The following is a 16,573-nucleotide window of genomic DNA, read 5'->3' on the forward strand; positions in this document are numbered from 1 at the left end:
AAAATGTTTTGAGATTTGGCATGTGACACATCTTAGTTTGAAAGCTTGCAGTTCTAAAACAGAGTTTTGGCATAGTGGAAGTTGCATAACTTATAGATCAGAACCTTAGAGTACTATCCATGTCCACTTTTGCTTTTATATAAACAAATTTAATTAGACTGGAAGCTGAAAAGGAGACTCTCTTACAAATTACCACAGAAGTTTCTCAACATGAGGGAGCAGAGTTCCTGTTGGCCCTTTCTGGCTTTATATTAGCCTCTTCCCTGCTCCCCTCCCTAGAAAACATTCCAGATGTTATGAACACTAGTGCAGATCCTCCGATAGTAGCAAAGTGGGTGTGCTAGGACAAGCAAGGTTGCAGATGCCCCATGACATTTTAACTACTCCCTCTTCTAACTCTACTCACAGTGGAGGCTTAAAATGCCAGTGTCTTGTCTTGTCATGTCATGATTGCTACCACTGGACCTGTTGCCAACAGGAGGAGACATTTCCTGAAAAGTGTGTAATGGAGACAAGGTCTTACTGACATGGAATGCATAGTTCTTTTGCAAGTTACAAAAGGGCCGCAACTCCCTGAATGACTGACCCTTTCTGTGGGCATCATCCAAGCGAATACTCTCTGTATGCTCCCTGGCAATAGAGGTTTACTTCTATTTTTCAAGTATGTGGTGAGAATAGTTCTGTGCACCCTTATAAACTTGAATGTGAGGAATTGTTAGTTTAATGTATTGGGATAGTAAGTCAATTTTCAAACTGTAATACCAATTCCTCAGCTGCCTTTCAACACTAGCATTTTTCTTGTAATTTCCCACCATTGCAGCTCGACTAGTGATAGATAGCAAAGGTGGAAGTAGTAGCATACCCAAGCTGATGGTATTTAAATTGCTGTCATCTAGTCTTGTTCTAAGTAGGTTTAGACACCATGGTGTCTAAAACTCCAGAAGCCTGTCTTTACTAATTCTCCAGCTGTTACTACCACTGGTAAAATTGCACCAATGGTAATGTAATTGTGGGGAAACTTGGAAGAAAAATGCTAATATAGATACAGCCAGAGAAGGGACAGAGAATGGGGGCCTGTGGAGTTGAACCCTAAGAACAAAGATGGCATACAGCAACTAGTTTCATTACCTTATCTTTGCACCAATGCTTTTAAATAACACTAACAATGTCTTAGTTTTGGTAATGCATTTACTATATTCCATTTTGTTTCCTTTGATTTTTCTTCTAAATAGTGTAAAGTGCTAAAATTATTTAGCTGATTGTACTTTATCTAAGGGTGTATTTCCCAGTGCATTTCCTTTACATGCTATCCAAGAAAATAGATACATTAGCCATGCCCCTCTAAGCTAACTACAGGGCTTAGTTTGTAACAGACCCTCAAAGTTCAGCCAAGCCCTTTGTTCATTCCAGGATAAGCCAGGACAGCATACAGAGGGATGAAAACTTGTGATATCCATTAAAGTTTCAGGCTGCCTTATTAGGACACCATATGGTGATAACTGGAAAATAAATCTGATTATTGGGATGAATGGTGGTGTTTCTGCTACATGAGTGTTTGTTGGGAAAATGCTGATGTGTAACTTCCTCTCAGCTATTAAAATAGAAGGGAATTATAAAAAATTCAATTTACTTCAAATTAATATAATTAATTTCCAGCTGATAATATGGATCCAGGATAATATGACATGATGGAAACTTAAGGCAGTGCCATGGAGTTCTTAGCTCAGGGCTAAGCAAAATGATGATAAATGTAAGAATTTTATATTGGTACATAATACAAAAAGTGTTGCCGGTCATTTTAGATATAAATGTAGAACATATATGCCAGCTACATAATCTCAAATGCAAGAGGGGGGTGAATCAAATACACAAAGAATGTAATTAGATTCTTTTAGAATAGCTACAGATTGTAATTGTTTTTATCCATCTTTGGAGAGCTTGGTGGACCCTACCTGCTGTGTCAACAGTTTCATTTAGTAGCTAATTTTAGTGTGCAATCCTAATGTACACTTGTTGTGTCAAAGCATTTATTAACACGTTGCAGACAATATCAATTCTGCTAAAATGTAGTTGTCATATTGGTTTTTTATTATAAAACATCCTTACATAGCCATTTAAACACATTCCCTTTAAAAAAAAAAAACAACATTTAAGACAAGACTTTCTAGTAGTCAACCCTAATTCGTGGGCCCCAACTACACTTTTGAAGAAGCTATGTTTGAAAAATATTTTAATACTGAAAAATAGTCAAATATGGCTACCTCATGCATACTAACCTTTTAAACCATATTCGTACAATATTTATGTAGTTTCCATACAGCGTTCCATCACATGTGGACAGCGGGCTTGCAGGTAACCAACTGCCTGAATATGGTAGGGGCAATCTTTTATAATTCCTCATCTCCCACAGACAGAACCAGTCTGTTTGTAGGCTTTATGTTGGGAAAAACCAGAGTCACAACTTTGAGTACCTTTATGAATTACACTTGCTGAAGAGATGTTTTAAGGTATTTATTACTTTCAGTAGTTCTTTAAAGTCACAAACTGGCAGTTACATTAGTTATAATGTATCAAAATTGTGCTAAAAGTCCAAATGCACAATTCGAAGTCCATTTCTAAAATGTTTTCCTTTTCCATTTTTACTAGAGGTTACAATTGTAGTGCTCTTACCAGTGCTGCCTCAGCCTCAATTGGAACTGCCTATGCAAATATTCCATTGTTAGTTCATGTGATACCAATTGACTAGTAAGCCTCAGCCTATACACAGCTATTTCAGTTTTTAAAACTGTCTGAACTCAGCAACAAGTCATGTGCTCAGAGTAAAGTGCTTTCACCAGGTCTCGATCATGCTTTCTGTAACGGCATTAAACAGTTTCCTCCCATCTACTTTAAAGCAGTTAAAAAGTTTTCAATGCTAGTTCATGGGGTATTTATTGCTGATGTCACTTATCAGCACTGGGATATATTCCTAGGTAGATAGACCTAAGATGGCAAGAAAATAGATAATTTCATCTAATTTTTTTCTCAGAATAAAAAAAAAAAAGTTCTCTAACTTCAGATAAATGTACCATCTAGGCATGATGGTAATTCTTGAGGGTATCGCACTCGAGTACAAAACTGACAGAACCCTACCTCTGTTTTTTTGGGGTTTTAAAAACCATTTAGGGCGATAAGTGAAGAGGGGGAAGGTGCCATTTTTCCAAAGTTTCAAGGAGAACTGCATTTTAGGTTAAGGCTGCTGTGACCCATTTGTGTCTAGGGTAGACCACCTGAAAATGCCAAGGTCAGGGCAGGCTGCCGAAGGAGAACAGATTCTCCTGGCACTGGTGGGTAACGCTGAAGTTAGACTTCCCAACCAGCCACAATACAGTGCTTCTCATTTCCCCACACCTGGTCATCAAGAAGCTAAAACAAAAAATACACAGCCCCCTTTACTGCATTTCAGTCTCTGACTCTGTTAACAACTAGATCCAGTAAAGAGAGAAGTTACTACAATTCTGTGCTCTTTACCAAAAAGTTCTCCTGACCCCAAAGGGTCAGCCACAGTACCAGATCAATATGAGTTTGGGTCTTACCCAAAATATTATGCCGCCAACCAATCCTTCAGTAACTAAAACTAAAGGTTTATTATCAAAGGAAAGAAACAAATGAGAGAAATGTTCAAAGCAATCAAATACACACAAATTATTTGAAAGTCCATGTATATCAAGTTTTCAGTAGAATTTCACAGCTCAGTTACAGATGAGTTGATCCACCGGTAGGAAGCAGGACTGAAGACAGTATGAATGTGGTGCAGCTGCCTTTTATGTCCCTTTTCCATGCTGTTTGTGGACATTTACAGAAACATGATGGAGTCCGGGGTCACCTGGGCAAGTCCTGGTGACTCATAAATGTGAAACCCCTTGGCTTTTTCCCTGAGCTTATAGTACCTTTGTGTTCCCTTAACGGGCCATTAAGTAGCTTATTGCTGCTGCCATCCTGTCTGGGATGTTGCCCAGAAACACAACTTGAAATACAGATACATCAAACATATCCATAACTTTCAATACAAATATGATACACAAACACACACACAATTAGCAATTATAACCTTTCTAATGGTACCTGACATGGCCTATCCCGTACAAATTATTTTAATTTTGAAATATTGATGTTAGATACTATCATAAATGGTCCCCCTAATCCAGACAGCATCACAGCTGCTATGTAAGGTGAAACTCACAAGTTGCACTCAAAGTATTAAATGTACAAGACTTGAAAGTTTGGAAATAAGTTAAAGTTCTGTTGATTCCAATATCTTGAAGTTGTAACAGATTTGCAGATCTTCAAATAAATTCAGTGAAAGTTTCACAAACAGCCTTGCCTCAGACCCCTTGTCTATGCCCACGAGTCACTTGATATTCAGAGAACTGAGTATTCGATCAGCAGGGTGCAGCATCTTTTACAAGGATGGTAGATGAGACGGGGGAGTCTGTTATAGTAGTCATTCATGCTGTTTTTTCATTAAAAAAGCAGGCTTTTATTTAATTTACATTGTAGAGGAAATATATTAGGAAGTCTGCATTGGCAAGAATACAAGCGTCACAAAAGTCTTTGGGTTTAGATTATACTATAGTCTCAATTTGGCCAGTTAGTGAATCTTCATATCTTTTTTTCAAAGCACAGGCAACCTTAAATCTGGCATCTCCTAACTTTTGAAGCATTTGCAACCTAAAGAGTGTCCATTTTAATACTTTCTAGTATTAAACTAGTTCCATAGTTTTAAAAAAGGAAAAAAGTAAAAACAAATTCTGTTCTTCACAGCTGTAACGATCTCCCATCACGCATAATCATCAGAGTTTGAACACTGAACCTTTCACACTGAAGCACAGACCTCTACCTCTTGAGCTACAAAACTAGCACTAGCTGGAAACTGAAGAAGGCTGTTATCTGGATGGTAGGGTAGGATTGGGGTACTGGGGCCAGATGTGAGATCTGTGGGGTAGTCAGGAGAAGCCTGGCCTGCCTTTCTACCCCAACCCCCACTGTGGCTGCTCTGACAGTTTCCTGGTGTTCCAGTGCAGTGTCTGTTGCCGATTTGGTAGCAGCATGACCTTAGAAAGTTCATGTTTGATTATTTTCACTAAAGTATTCATTTCACTTCTCACTTGTGGTGCTTACGATTATTTTCAACTGTTTATATCTCAGCAAAACCTGAATGGAATTTAATCGGCAAGGAAAAGGTACTTCTCTAGCCCAAGGACTTTCTCCCTGCTGAATTTCAAAGACCTTCTGTGAACTATGGAGGTGTTATGACCTTTTCTGAGAAGCTCTTGAATCTTTTATAATGGAAAGTATTATGCAGTGTTAAGAAACCTAAATATAGGGGTTAGTACCAGTTTCCCCTATAATAAACTGCAAAAAATAAATCCTGCATCTCACTGGAAATATAACTGATATTTGGAAATTACACTATCATAAAGAGACAAGATGTTTTAGACATCTAAGAATTTAAGCTGAGATTCTCTGTCATGATTTTCTTTATTGGAGCAGGGTGGTGAAGCAAATATACATTGAGTAGTTTGTTCTTTATTTTCAGAGGTATTGTTGCAAGTATTTTGGTTTTCTTATGTTTTGGAGTCACTCAAGCTAAAGATGGACCATTTTCAAGACCTCATCCAGGTAATTTAAGTCATTTGACTTTTTCCAAGTTTCTAATAAATTGCTAACTCTCAAAGTAATTTTACCTTATCTTAAATAGTTTCTAGGTTTATATGACTGGATGTAAATGTTAGTGTTCATAACTTTGTTTTATGGCATACTTCCTTTGTATGCAATGTAAGTTAATTAACGTTATCATGCAATTACCCAGTAATCTTAACCCCACAGCTTCTTCCTCATACTGTAAGAGCTTTCCTTTATTTATAGTCAACAGGTATTTCCAAGACCACTTCACCTATTTATCATTTGGACACTTAAAAGGAATTTGAGATCCTTGTCAGATGGCAGACCTAAACATACCTTCTTTCTGTTGTCTGAAAACAACCCCCTAAAAAAGGGGAATCACAATGACTCTAAACTGCATGCATAATATGTAGTAGGTGCTCTTTTATATCAGGGAATTGCATGGGATTTACCCAGCTGTCCCTGGTCTGAATTTCACATTGCTAGCAAAAAGCCTCACATGGTCCCCAGTTTGGAAAAGGTGATCAAATCATCCCTTAAACCGTAGCTCCACCTTACCCATAAAATTCCATTTTAATATGTAACTGGGCTGTAATTCTCCTTCTGCTCCTTCATTGCCACAGATCTAAACAACTCACTTGATTATGGGAGCACTGTTCCAAATAATCTGACAAATTACAAGAGGGCCTTTATTCTACTTGTGTGCAAGATTTCTGTCCCACTGATGAAGTTCATGCTGTAAGACTTCAAGGAGTCTTTATAAAACAGCAACATAAAACTTCTACTGTGTGTTGAGTCTGGTGAACTGTTGAAGTAATCAAACTTCTGTGCTGCTGATTCTTTTTCCTGTGTCCTGCTATTTTTACATTTTGGTAATGATGGTTTATAAGAATGGGGACAATTTATATAGTCTTGCTTGTTAAACTTGAGAGCATAGGCCCAAAGTTATGTTTACACTTACAGAAAACTGTAACCTAAGCATTTCTCATTATTTCATCCTACCCTTTCATACTGAGAATCCTGTTTCTTCTGTGGAATGGTAGGCAGGGATTCTTGGGGGGATAAAGTTGAAGATCCTCTTCTGCAAGGAGAGAACTGAAGAAGCACAGCAGCAAACTTGAACTGTTCTAAGTTAAAACCCCCACTTTCTGTGCACCCTAGAACATGGCAATTTATTTATTTTTATTCTGCTTGTGAAAGATCTTGTTGCTTTAAAGGACTGCATTGATGTTCTTGGGCATATGCTCCATATATCTTTCAGCTCTATAGCATCAAGAAATGTCTTCTACCTTTTATAAACTACAGATTCTTGGAAGCAGCAAAGTTATACTGAAGCCTGTACTTTTGATTCTGGTGAAAGACATCCATGAAACAGGGTGTTTAAGGAAACTTCTATGGGAATTTCATCATTTATACAATGGTCAGATTAATATCCAGACTAATTGTTCAGCAGCTCAGGGAGCACACGTTCAAAGTCAAGATCAGGTCTGAATAAACTAATTTTACAGAGATTATGCTCTGTGTATCACAAAGGAACTCTTACACTCTCATCTAGAGCTATTTTACTAGCGCTATTGACCATTCTTTTCTCTATGCCTGTTTCTTCTCAAAGTAATCCATCTAAAAACGTTTTATGATATTGTACCCTGAATGTGTTAACATCTTAGTAGCATTAAGTATTTACACTCATATCTAGAATTCAAAAGTAGGCTGCTTTCTGATGTGCTTAGAGGATGAAAAAGGACCATTTTATGAATGAATAAATGAACTATGAGTGGTGCTCTTGGTTTAGGTTCGTTCCCCAGCATAGTGTGTACTCCAGGGCCTGCTAGGGGACAACTGGGTGTTTCCTGTATGCCTTCTCATGGATGGGGAGGCTCTTGCAGGCAGGGAGATGCATGATGTTGCAGTCTCCCATGTGAGCTCTTTGTAACTGGAGAATATATACTGGGAGAGGTGGAAGAGCAAGCTTATTGGTGAGGCGCTACTAAGAAAAATGAGTCTTCAGTGACCCCACCTCATGATTCTATTATCCCTGGAGAAGTGTCCCACAGATGACGTACAGCATGGCCTGCTGGTATGTATCACTTCCTTTAAAGGTTTTGTTTTAAATCTTGCTGCTAATCAAATTTGGGGAAAGTGATCTATCTTGCAGCTCAGTGTCTCATTGATGAAGATGTTCAGTATTCTGTATGCAGTGGTGTTGTAGCCATGTCGGTCCCAGGATATTAGCGACAAGGTGTGTGAAGTAATATATTTTATTAAAGCAACTTCTGTTGGTGAGAGAGACAAGCTTTTGAGCTACACAGAGCTCTCCTTCAAGTCTGGGAAAGGTAAATAGCTGTGACGTTCTTTCCCAGACCTGAAAAAGAACTCTGTGTAGCTCAAAAACACCTCCTCTCCGCTCTCCTCCCGACCCGTTGTCTTTTCTCAAGACTAAACATGCCCAGTTTTTGTTAATCTTTCCTCACAGGTTTGGTTTTCTAAACCTTTTATCATTTTTTTGGTGTTCTCCTCTGGACTCTCTGTACTTTTATCCATATCTTTCTTAAAGTGCCCAGAATTGGACACAGTACTCCAGCTGAGGCCTCACCATGCTGAGTAGAGCAAGAGGTTGCCTTTCATGTCTTACATATGACACTCCTGTTAAACACCCCAAAATATTGCTTTTCTTGCAACTGCATCACATTGTTCACTCATATTCAATTTGTGATCCGCGATAACCCCCAAATCTTTTTCAGCAGTACTACCACCTACCCAGTTATTCCCCATTTGGTAGCTGTGTATTTGATTTCAGACCCATTCTCCAATTTGTCAAGGTCATTTTTAATTCTAATCGTGTCTTCCAAAGTGGTAGTTCTCCCTGCTTGGTGTCTTGAGCAAATGTTATAAGCATACTCTTTCCTCCATTATCCAAGCCATTAATGAAAATATTGAATAGTACTGGACCCAGATTAGACCTCTGCAGAATCTCACTAAATATATCCTCCCAGTTTGAGGGTGAACTGTTGATACCTACTGAGTATGGTCTTTCTGTTAGTCGTGCACCTACCTTATAAAGAGCTGTCAAGCTGTAATTGGTGTGGTGAGGACTTGAAGCAGACATTCCTTAAGGAAAACCATACTTACTCATCAGTCAAGACATTTCCCTCTTTCTGACTTGGGTATGAGGGGATTGTGCTGATCTTCACTAAGTGTGTAGATTAATTGAAGGGGGAAAAAAAGGTAGGAGGCTTCCTTTTTAGTACTTTACACTAGGGATGTAAAAATTAGTTTAATCAAAAACCCATTTAAACGTTCTAAATATTAAACGGTTAACGCGGGGGGGGGGGGGGAGCAGGTAGCCACAGCTGGGCAGTTCTTGTTGGGGGGAGCGTGGAATCCAGCGCATGAGGTAGTCACAGTTGCCGCTCCCCCCTCCCCCCACCTCTGCTGGACTCTGCGCCTCCCCCCCACTTGCTGGGAGCTGAGCCCAGCCCAGCTCAGCCAGTCCAGCTGCCCCTCCCGTCCACTCCCCAGTTTAAATGTTTAAACAGCTGATTACCATTTAAACAGTTAACCTTTTACATCTCTACTTCACACATCTATCAAATAGCTTAAAAACAGCAGTCTGACAGACTTCTCCCTCCCCTAGACTCCCAATTTAGGAAAATCCAAATCATGCTTTTGACAAAGCATTGACTCCATATTGGGTTGGGTGGTATTTATAGTCTAGATGCTTAAGGCAAGAAGCCTTCATGCTTTGAATAAAACTTGCAATTGGTATCTTTCAATCTGAGATCTTCTAATTTAGAAGCATTTGAAATCATTCATTGAAGGGCACCAACTCTTGATATAACCCTCACAATAACTGGCCTGGAACTCATCTTGCTTACTAATGCACAGAAACTGAAATGTGATAAATATCTGGTACTCTATTTCTTTTCAAAGGGCTATCAGGCTTGGTAATGTCAGACTAATGAGGAGGCCCCAACAGTTGTTGAAGGGGAGCTAGCAATAGTAAGCAAGAACAAAGCAACTTGCACTGCACAACTACATTGCATGTTAGTGTTTTTCCCTGGAGGGAAGATGCTCTGTTAAGGTTGTTCCCGTAATGCTGAGTGGCTGAGAAAAAGGGTAACATGAATAATTTTGGAAAATACTAGTTTGGTGATCTGTGTGCACTACTTTGTGACATGATTTCCTCTTACCTGGTTAGAACACATTTTTTCTCAATAAGTAAACTTGAAAATAAAATCATTGAAGTTAAACTTCAGTCTGAATTGTTTGGAAGTTACAAAGTAGAAGCTCTGAACATCCAGTTGCCAAGTCAGCTGCAATTTGTCCCTAACATGCAAAGTAGGTCATCCTAATAAGATTTATGTGGCAGTTTTGCTGAAAATGATCACAACCTTTCACGTCTGAAGCTATTTTTAAGGTGGTGTCAGGAGCAGTCTGCTAGAAAGGAAACTTTTTTAGCCCTGTATTAAGTTTTCTTTGCTCAATTCAGTTTTGAAAAACAGCGCGCGCACAAAAAAAGTAGGCATTTATTCCTTAAGGGAACATTGTCAAGGTTGGTAGGACTAATATTTGATTTTTTTCCTTATTTGTTTGCAAAGTGCATTCTAATCCTGTTTAATGTAATTAGTGAGTGTTCTACTAAAAATCCAGTCATTGTCCACTGTAGAAGCACTAATGAGCAACTCTGATACAAAACAAGTGTGTACTCGTGTTAGAATTCCTCCTGGTTTCCTTTTTACGTAGGGTTTTTAATATCTAATTTGTAATATTAGAATTGTTTACCTGTCCCTCACTAGAGATAAGGACTAAACTACTTGTTTTTTCATTAAGTTGAGAAAATGATGTCCCAGACATGGAACAGCTAATTCTCTCCACTTGACCATTTGAATGCTGATTCTCTTGTAGAGAGTCCTGTTTACCCAGAACCAGTGACACCAAATATCCAGGTGTAGCCCTGTAAAGGAAGGCTTCCTGAGAGAGCTAGCACATTATGTAAACAGAACTATCATCAAGAAAGTCTCCCAGGAATGATTACTGGTTGAAAGACCTGGTTGTTATCTGATCCCAAATCAAAAGTTCTTTGGATTCTTCTCCATTATGTAAACCAGTGGATATGGTTAGCCAGACATTGCTAGGATGAATTGCCCACATACTACTTGGAGCAAACCCTGAGGTGTTTATATCCTCTAATGGATTCCTCGCCATGGAGGTGGGCTGAGCCAAAACTTCGGATCACATTTCACAGCTTGGAACTTTCTAATGTCCCAAAACCAAATCTCTTGACATAAGAGAGAGTTCACATACAGATTGCAAACTCCCAAGTGTTTAGGTTCAAGGTGTTTGGCTCAGCTCATTGGTGGGAATTGATGTTCAGATTCAGGGTTTTGATTTTATTATTTATTTGTATTGCAGCGGCACCTAGGAGCCCTAGTCATGGACCCCATTGTGCTAAGTACTGTACAAACATGTAATAAAAACAGGCTGGGGGCCCTGGCCACCTCTCTGTCTCCTAAATTTCACTTGCATAGATGTTGGGAAAAGAGGGATAAATTAGGGTAGGATCGAGGTCTGGAGAGGTTTGAATCCCCAGGAGACAGAAGGACCTATTGTTGGAGTGTTGGGGACTCAAAGGAGGAGGTGGGATTGGCAGAGCAGGGAGCAAGAAGTACCAAAGATACTCTAACAACTGTTCTTTCTTGGTTGGATGGGACTCCAGCCTCATACTGGTTGTGGGAAGGTGACTGTTGGTGGAGGGGACACAAGGGGGTGGAACACAAAGGAACAGTATTTTATAAAAACATGTCTGAAGGTAATTCTCAAACAGCTAGTTGAATTCTTAGCTAGTCTAGTAGTTTGCATAGTCTCCATAGATTATATCATGTAGTTACTATTAAACCTTTTGCTTTTTTTCTTTTTCTTAATTTCCTTGTAATACCTTTTTAATAGTGAACTTTGAAAAATATCATCTGCCCACCTTTAAAAGAATGTAATATTCCACATAGAGGAAGATAGGATTGCCACTTTCATTTTTAGAAGCCTGCTTAGTGATCTTAAAGAATTGGGACCACAATGGGATGCCAATTTCAGTGGTGTCCAAAAAGAGGTCTTCCAAGGTATACTAGACATAAGGTAAAAAGTAAAATTGAAGAGTCGGGTAACATAAGGCGGTGGAGGAGGAGATGGGATTAGTTCAGTAAGCAACGTATTTGCTTTAAGAAGTCCTTGTAAAATGTAGTGGGGAACTTGAGCAATCTTTCATAGGGAAAGTCATGCAAGAGACATGTAATTCAGCTTTTTTGGCTTATCTCTTAAACATGCATGTTAAAAGTTTGCTGAGGCCTGATGCATTCCTGTGGACCCCTATGAAAAGATGTAGAAGAGCATTATCTTGCATATCAATGGCTCTAGGAGATCAGTAGGAATCGCACAAGTTCTGCAAGTGGATTAATTTAATCGGCTTTTTGAACATTGCCTCAGTAGACTTCCCACTTGCAGCCTTTGGGAAGCTTATTGCTGAAGCTCCTTACTTCACTGTTGTGCATTAGTATTTCTTAGTGGGGGCAGACGGTCTGTGCTAAAGTGTTTTATAATCATGCTACTGATAAATTAACTACTAATTGATAGTTTGCCGGAAGCCATGCTAATATCCTGTTTGTTTCTGTAGCTTACTGGAGGTTTTGGCTCTGTGTCAGCGTTGTGTATGAACTCTTCCTCATCTTTATACTCTTTCAGGTAAGTAATTTAAGAATTGGCTCTTAATAACAACCAGGTCTTGCTCTGGATATAAAAGTTCTTTGTTGCACAACTTGGTTGGTATGGAGGAAAGGTGGTAAAACTACTTAAATATACTACTTTCCCATTTCTCCATGCCATGTAGTTCAAAGCCTAGGCTGGTTGAAAGCCTCATCAAGATGCTGCTTCCTTAAGCCAGAGATGGTGGGGAGACAGTGTTCTTTGGTGGCTGCATCAGATGATTGGGAGTACGTACTCTTGGGGTATGTCTACACTGCATGCTAAGTCTGGGTCTGTGGGACCTGGGCCTTCGGACTCAGTGTTTCCAAGCCCTTGCTTGTGCATGCTGCATTGTAAATGTGTTTACAATTTGTGGACCCAGGTCTCTCAGCTGTGCTAATGCAGCCGTGCTGCACTGCACAGACCTTCTGACTCAGGTCTGAAACTTGAGCTCCATCCACACTGCAGTATGACAGGTCTTGGAGCTGATTCCCATTTGGTCTTGGGCTCTGACATCACATCCTAACAGAGTTCTAGGACCCTGGGTCTTTAATGCTTGCTCACCTGAGTCAGACTCATTTGCGTATGGAAGCAAGTGGGGATTGGGCTAAAACCTGAGTTGGAGCCTGGGCTTAGTATACAGTGTAGACATAATCTTGCTTTCTGTTTTTTGCTCTATTACAGACCTGTTTGAGCAAGTCTCTTTACATCTCAGTCCACTCCTCTGTAAAATGAATTGCCTCACAAAGCTTAATATTTGTGAAGTACATTGTGAACCTTGGTTGAAAGTTGTTCCGGAAGTGTTTGTTCCATTAAAAATAAAAACCCTAATGTGTACTCCACAGTTGTATGAAACAACTGCAAAACTAGATCTGAGTACTTAAGTCTGAAGGAGACTAAAGGAAAGTCATTAGCAGCGAGATGAATTCATGTGCCATCTAACAATCTCCATCGCATATAACTAATTTGCTGTTGAATCATGGATATATATTTTCGGTCTTGCTCAATTTGCATTCCCTTCCACTCTCCTCCCGTTCCTCCCCCTCCATCCCAAACAAACAAACAAACAAAACACAATACACTTTTTGTCTGGAATGCATGTGATAGTTCAGCCCAGAGTGGAATGTTAGAGTGATCAGAATAGATAACGCTTGTCAGTATTTCTGTTAGTTGTGATTATATTCTGATAGTCTACAGCTCTTATTTTGCAGGTTATGATTAGAGTATTAAATGCAGAATTAATTGCATTTCAAATAACCAGAGACTTTTCTCACCCTGAATGAAATCTAGGAATGTTTATCTCAAGTACAGCTCTCTGAAAATATAAAAACTTTAATTATTAATGCCACTCTGAGGTAAATAAACAACTCTATTTCACAAGCTTCTGAGACAGATGGGAAAATCAGGCAAAGTTAAAAGGATTTGCTCATGGTGACATAGTGAATTATTGACAAAACTGGGATTAGAATTCAGGAGTTTTTGGCTCCCATTTTTTCTTTCCATTAAACCATGATCCCTGCTTTGCAAACAAGTTCTAAATGTTTAGCAAAACGTTTGCAGTTAATCTGAAGTTTGCTGTGGGTCCATACTGCTTCAAAAATAGCACTCCCTCTATTCAAAAACCTGACTGTATTTCCCATTACCTTACTAAAAGTCAGTGGCAGAAGCCTTAAGAGCAAGAGAGCTGTCAGTAATTCTTACCTCTACTGGCTTGTCCAAACTGATTTGTACTAGTTACCCACTGAACCAGTCCACTGGGTCAGGCTTAATGTTTCTCCCTGTGATGACATGACCCTTGAATATTAGATCTTAAGTAAATTCATTCTTTCTGGTCTCTTACAAGTTGTCTGCCCCTTTGCCTTGGTGTCTTGAGCCTTTTACATGATAGACAGATTTACCTTTCTCCTTTTGTTCCGTTTTAAGTAGTTTGTATTCTTCAGTGTTGAGTCCCCATTCATTCTCATGTCCCCTCCATGATTCATTATCTTACATTTTCCCAGATAGCAGTGTTGCAACTTGCTGTCAATATTTGCTGTAAAAATCAGTTGCTTCTTTGTTTGATTTTATATGCTGAGCTATACTGCTGTAGTATTTCTTTTTTGGTTTTGTTTGTTTCTAATTGCTTTTCTTTCCTCTGGTTGTGTGTCCTGTAACCTTCTAGGTCTGCTCAGCCACTAATTGCAAAGGACATGTTTACTAGCTATTGACCAATTCTTCAATTATAAACCAGCATACATTTTTCTTGGACTTAGTCTATTCTTGATAGATCAATATTATTGACTCTCCTAAAAGTCAATACAAGCTCATTTGTGTAACAAACATTTCTGTTGTGGTTAATGAGAAATTAGTCCAACCTGAGAACTTTGTTTTGCTACGTTACTGACTTTGGTTACACAGATTTGATTTTCTTTCACCCCATTACTTTTTGCTGGTTTGATTCCTACTTGTCCAATCGTTCACTGTCATAACAAACACTACTCCATTTATCATGTTGCTGTTAGTGTAAAGCATTGGCTATGACATTGTTTGTGATTCCATTAGGAAATATTTGTCCTTTAGCAAATTAGTTACATGTGATGGGGTTTGTTGGAAGGTACATGAATTAATCTTTCTGCTAATGACTTTCCTTCAGTTTCCTTGAAGTCCTATATTTCATGATACTAGTCTGAGCTTAATTTGAAAACAAAACTGTATTTTTTGTTGAGGACTTAAAGTAAATTCTGTCACCATAGAATTTAGTTTGATTCTGCTCTTTCTATAACTGAAGTAAAGCGTTTGTGCATGACAACTGTTCTTTTCATGTTTAATCTGTACTTTAAATTTTCTGATTTTTTTAACATGTATTTAGTTGGCAGACATATGGGCAGTAGTTAGATTGAAATGCTGCTGGATGTTTCCTGTCCTAGGAAACCAAAAACAAAGTTTACAGTTGATAGGAGGACAGTAGACATTGTAGCCCCTGAAGAATGAGCTGGCACATGTTTTGGTGGCTGTTGGTTGCCCCACTGAGGTGATTGGGAAAGGAAAGAAGGTGGGTTATGCCTCAACTCTTCAGTTATGAGCCTTCTAGGCTTTTTTCAAACTGGGGCATTGAAGCTCTTTGGTAAATTCAGTCAAATCTGTCTCTGGTTTTCCTAGTCCAGACTATAGGATTGTACCTTAATACAGTCTTGACTAGTCATTTGAATCTGGTTCAGCACCTGGCATGGGAGGTCATGAGAGCCAGGAGTATAAATAACATTCAACCTTCATTTAAAGAGGCTTGAATACATGTCTGAGGGATTCTGCAATGTAAATGTAAAAATGATTGAAGATAGGGAATCACTAGTAAACCTCCCTTCTTCAGTTTTTCCTGCCTATTAACTATCAAGTGCTAACAGACAGATGTGTTAATTCCGCAGACTGTACATGATGGCAGACAGTTCATGAAATACATCGATCCAAATTTAGGAGTTGCCTTGCCAGAAAGAGATTATGGTGGGAACTGCCTTATTTATGATCCAGGCAATGAGACTGATCCATTTCACAATGTCTGGGTAAGAAATTGAAATGAGAAAGCTCTTGGCTAATTATTCTTATATTTTTTGTGACATGTTGCCTTATTTGATCACTCTGATGTGCAGTCTTCCATGTATATTTTATTGCTGAATCCATAATCCATTTATGCCTTTTCTTTAGTGTTAGACTCTTACCCACCTTTTTCTTTTTCTCTCTTGACATTTAGTATTGATCAGGTCAAGATATGCATCTCTTTGTAACCAAATTATCTATTTTTGGAAAAGCGGTAAATTATTTAGCTGGTGTTTGTTCAAAGTATTGATGTAAATCTATATCCATTCCTCTGTACCTACAGTTTGTGCTTAACGGTAGCATCTTTAGCTCCTTTTGGCTAAAAGTTTAAATGCTGGTTACATGCTACTCAGTGATCCATAAATTGCACACTTTTGTCCTTCACCTGAGATTCAAGAAGAATTTTGGTCCCAGGTCCACAAGCCAGAGGCACAACATCTAGAAGCATAGGAATTAGTGTCAGTTATGTACACTGGTCTCCAAGCTGTTGCAGTGGCTCTGCAACAAGGTTGGAACCTTTAGATCCACTGCCTGTTCCTCTGCCATTTGAGCTCATGGAGTAACTGATAGCAATAGTAAGTTATACTTTAGTGCACCAACAATAGAA

The 16,573-nt window shown here is 38.9% G+C and overlaps 1 protein-coding gene across 2 annotated transcripts in view; it reads left to right on the plus strand.

Moving 5' to 3' along the window:
- Positions 1 to 16,573, plus strand: part of PTDSS2 (phosphatidylserine synthase 2) — a 61,471-nt gene that overhangs the window by 22,808 nt on the left and 22,090 nt on the right. Inside the window, exons 3-5 of one of the 2 annotated variants that reach the window (XM_067540447.1) lie at positions 5,579 to 5,661; positions 12,329 to 12,396; positions 15,798 to 15,932. In XM_067540447.1, coding sequence (XP_067396548.1) covers positions 5,579 to 5,661; positions 12,329 to 12,396; positions 15,798 to 15,932 — 286 coding nt within the window. Of the gene's footprint in view, positions 1 to 5,578; positions 5,662 to 9,121; positions 11,778 to 12,328; positions 12,397 to 15,797; positions 15,933 to 16,573 lie in introns of those variants that run through there. The other variant, XM_067540448.1, reaches the window with a different exon arrangement.

The sequence above is a fragment of the Emydura macquarii genome, unplaced genomic scaffold (genome assembly GCF_026122565.2).
Source record: "Emydura macquarii macquarii isolate MOO-44397 ecotype Brisbane River unplaced genomic scaffold, CSIRO-AGI_Emac_v2 contig_587, whole genome shotgun sequence".
In the NCBI taxonomy this organism is placed as follows: domain Eukaryota; kingdom Metazoa; phylum Chordata; order Testudines; family Chelidae; genus Emydura; species Emydura macquarii.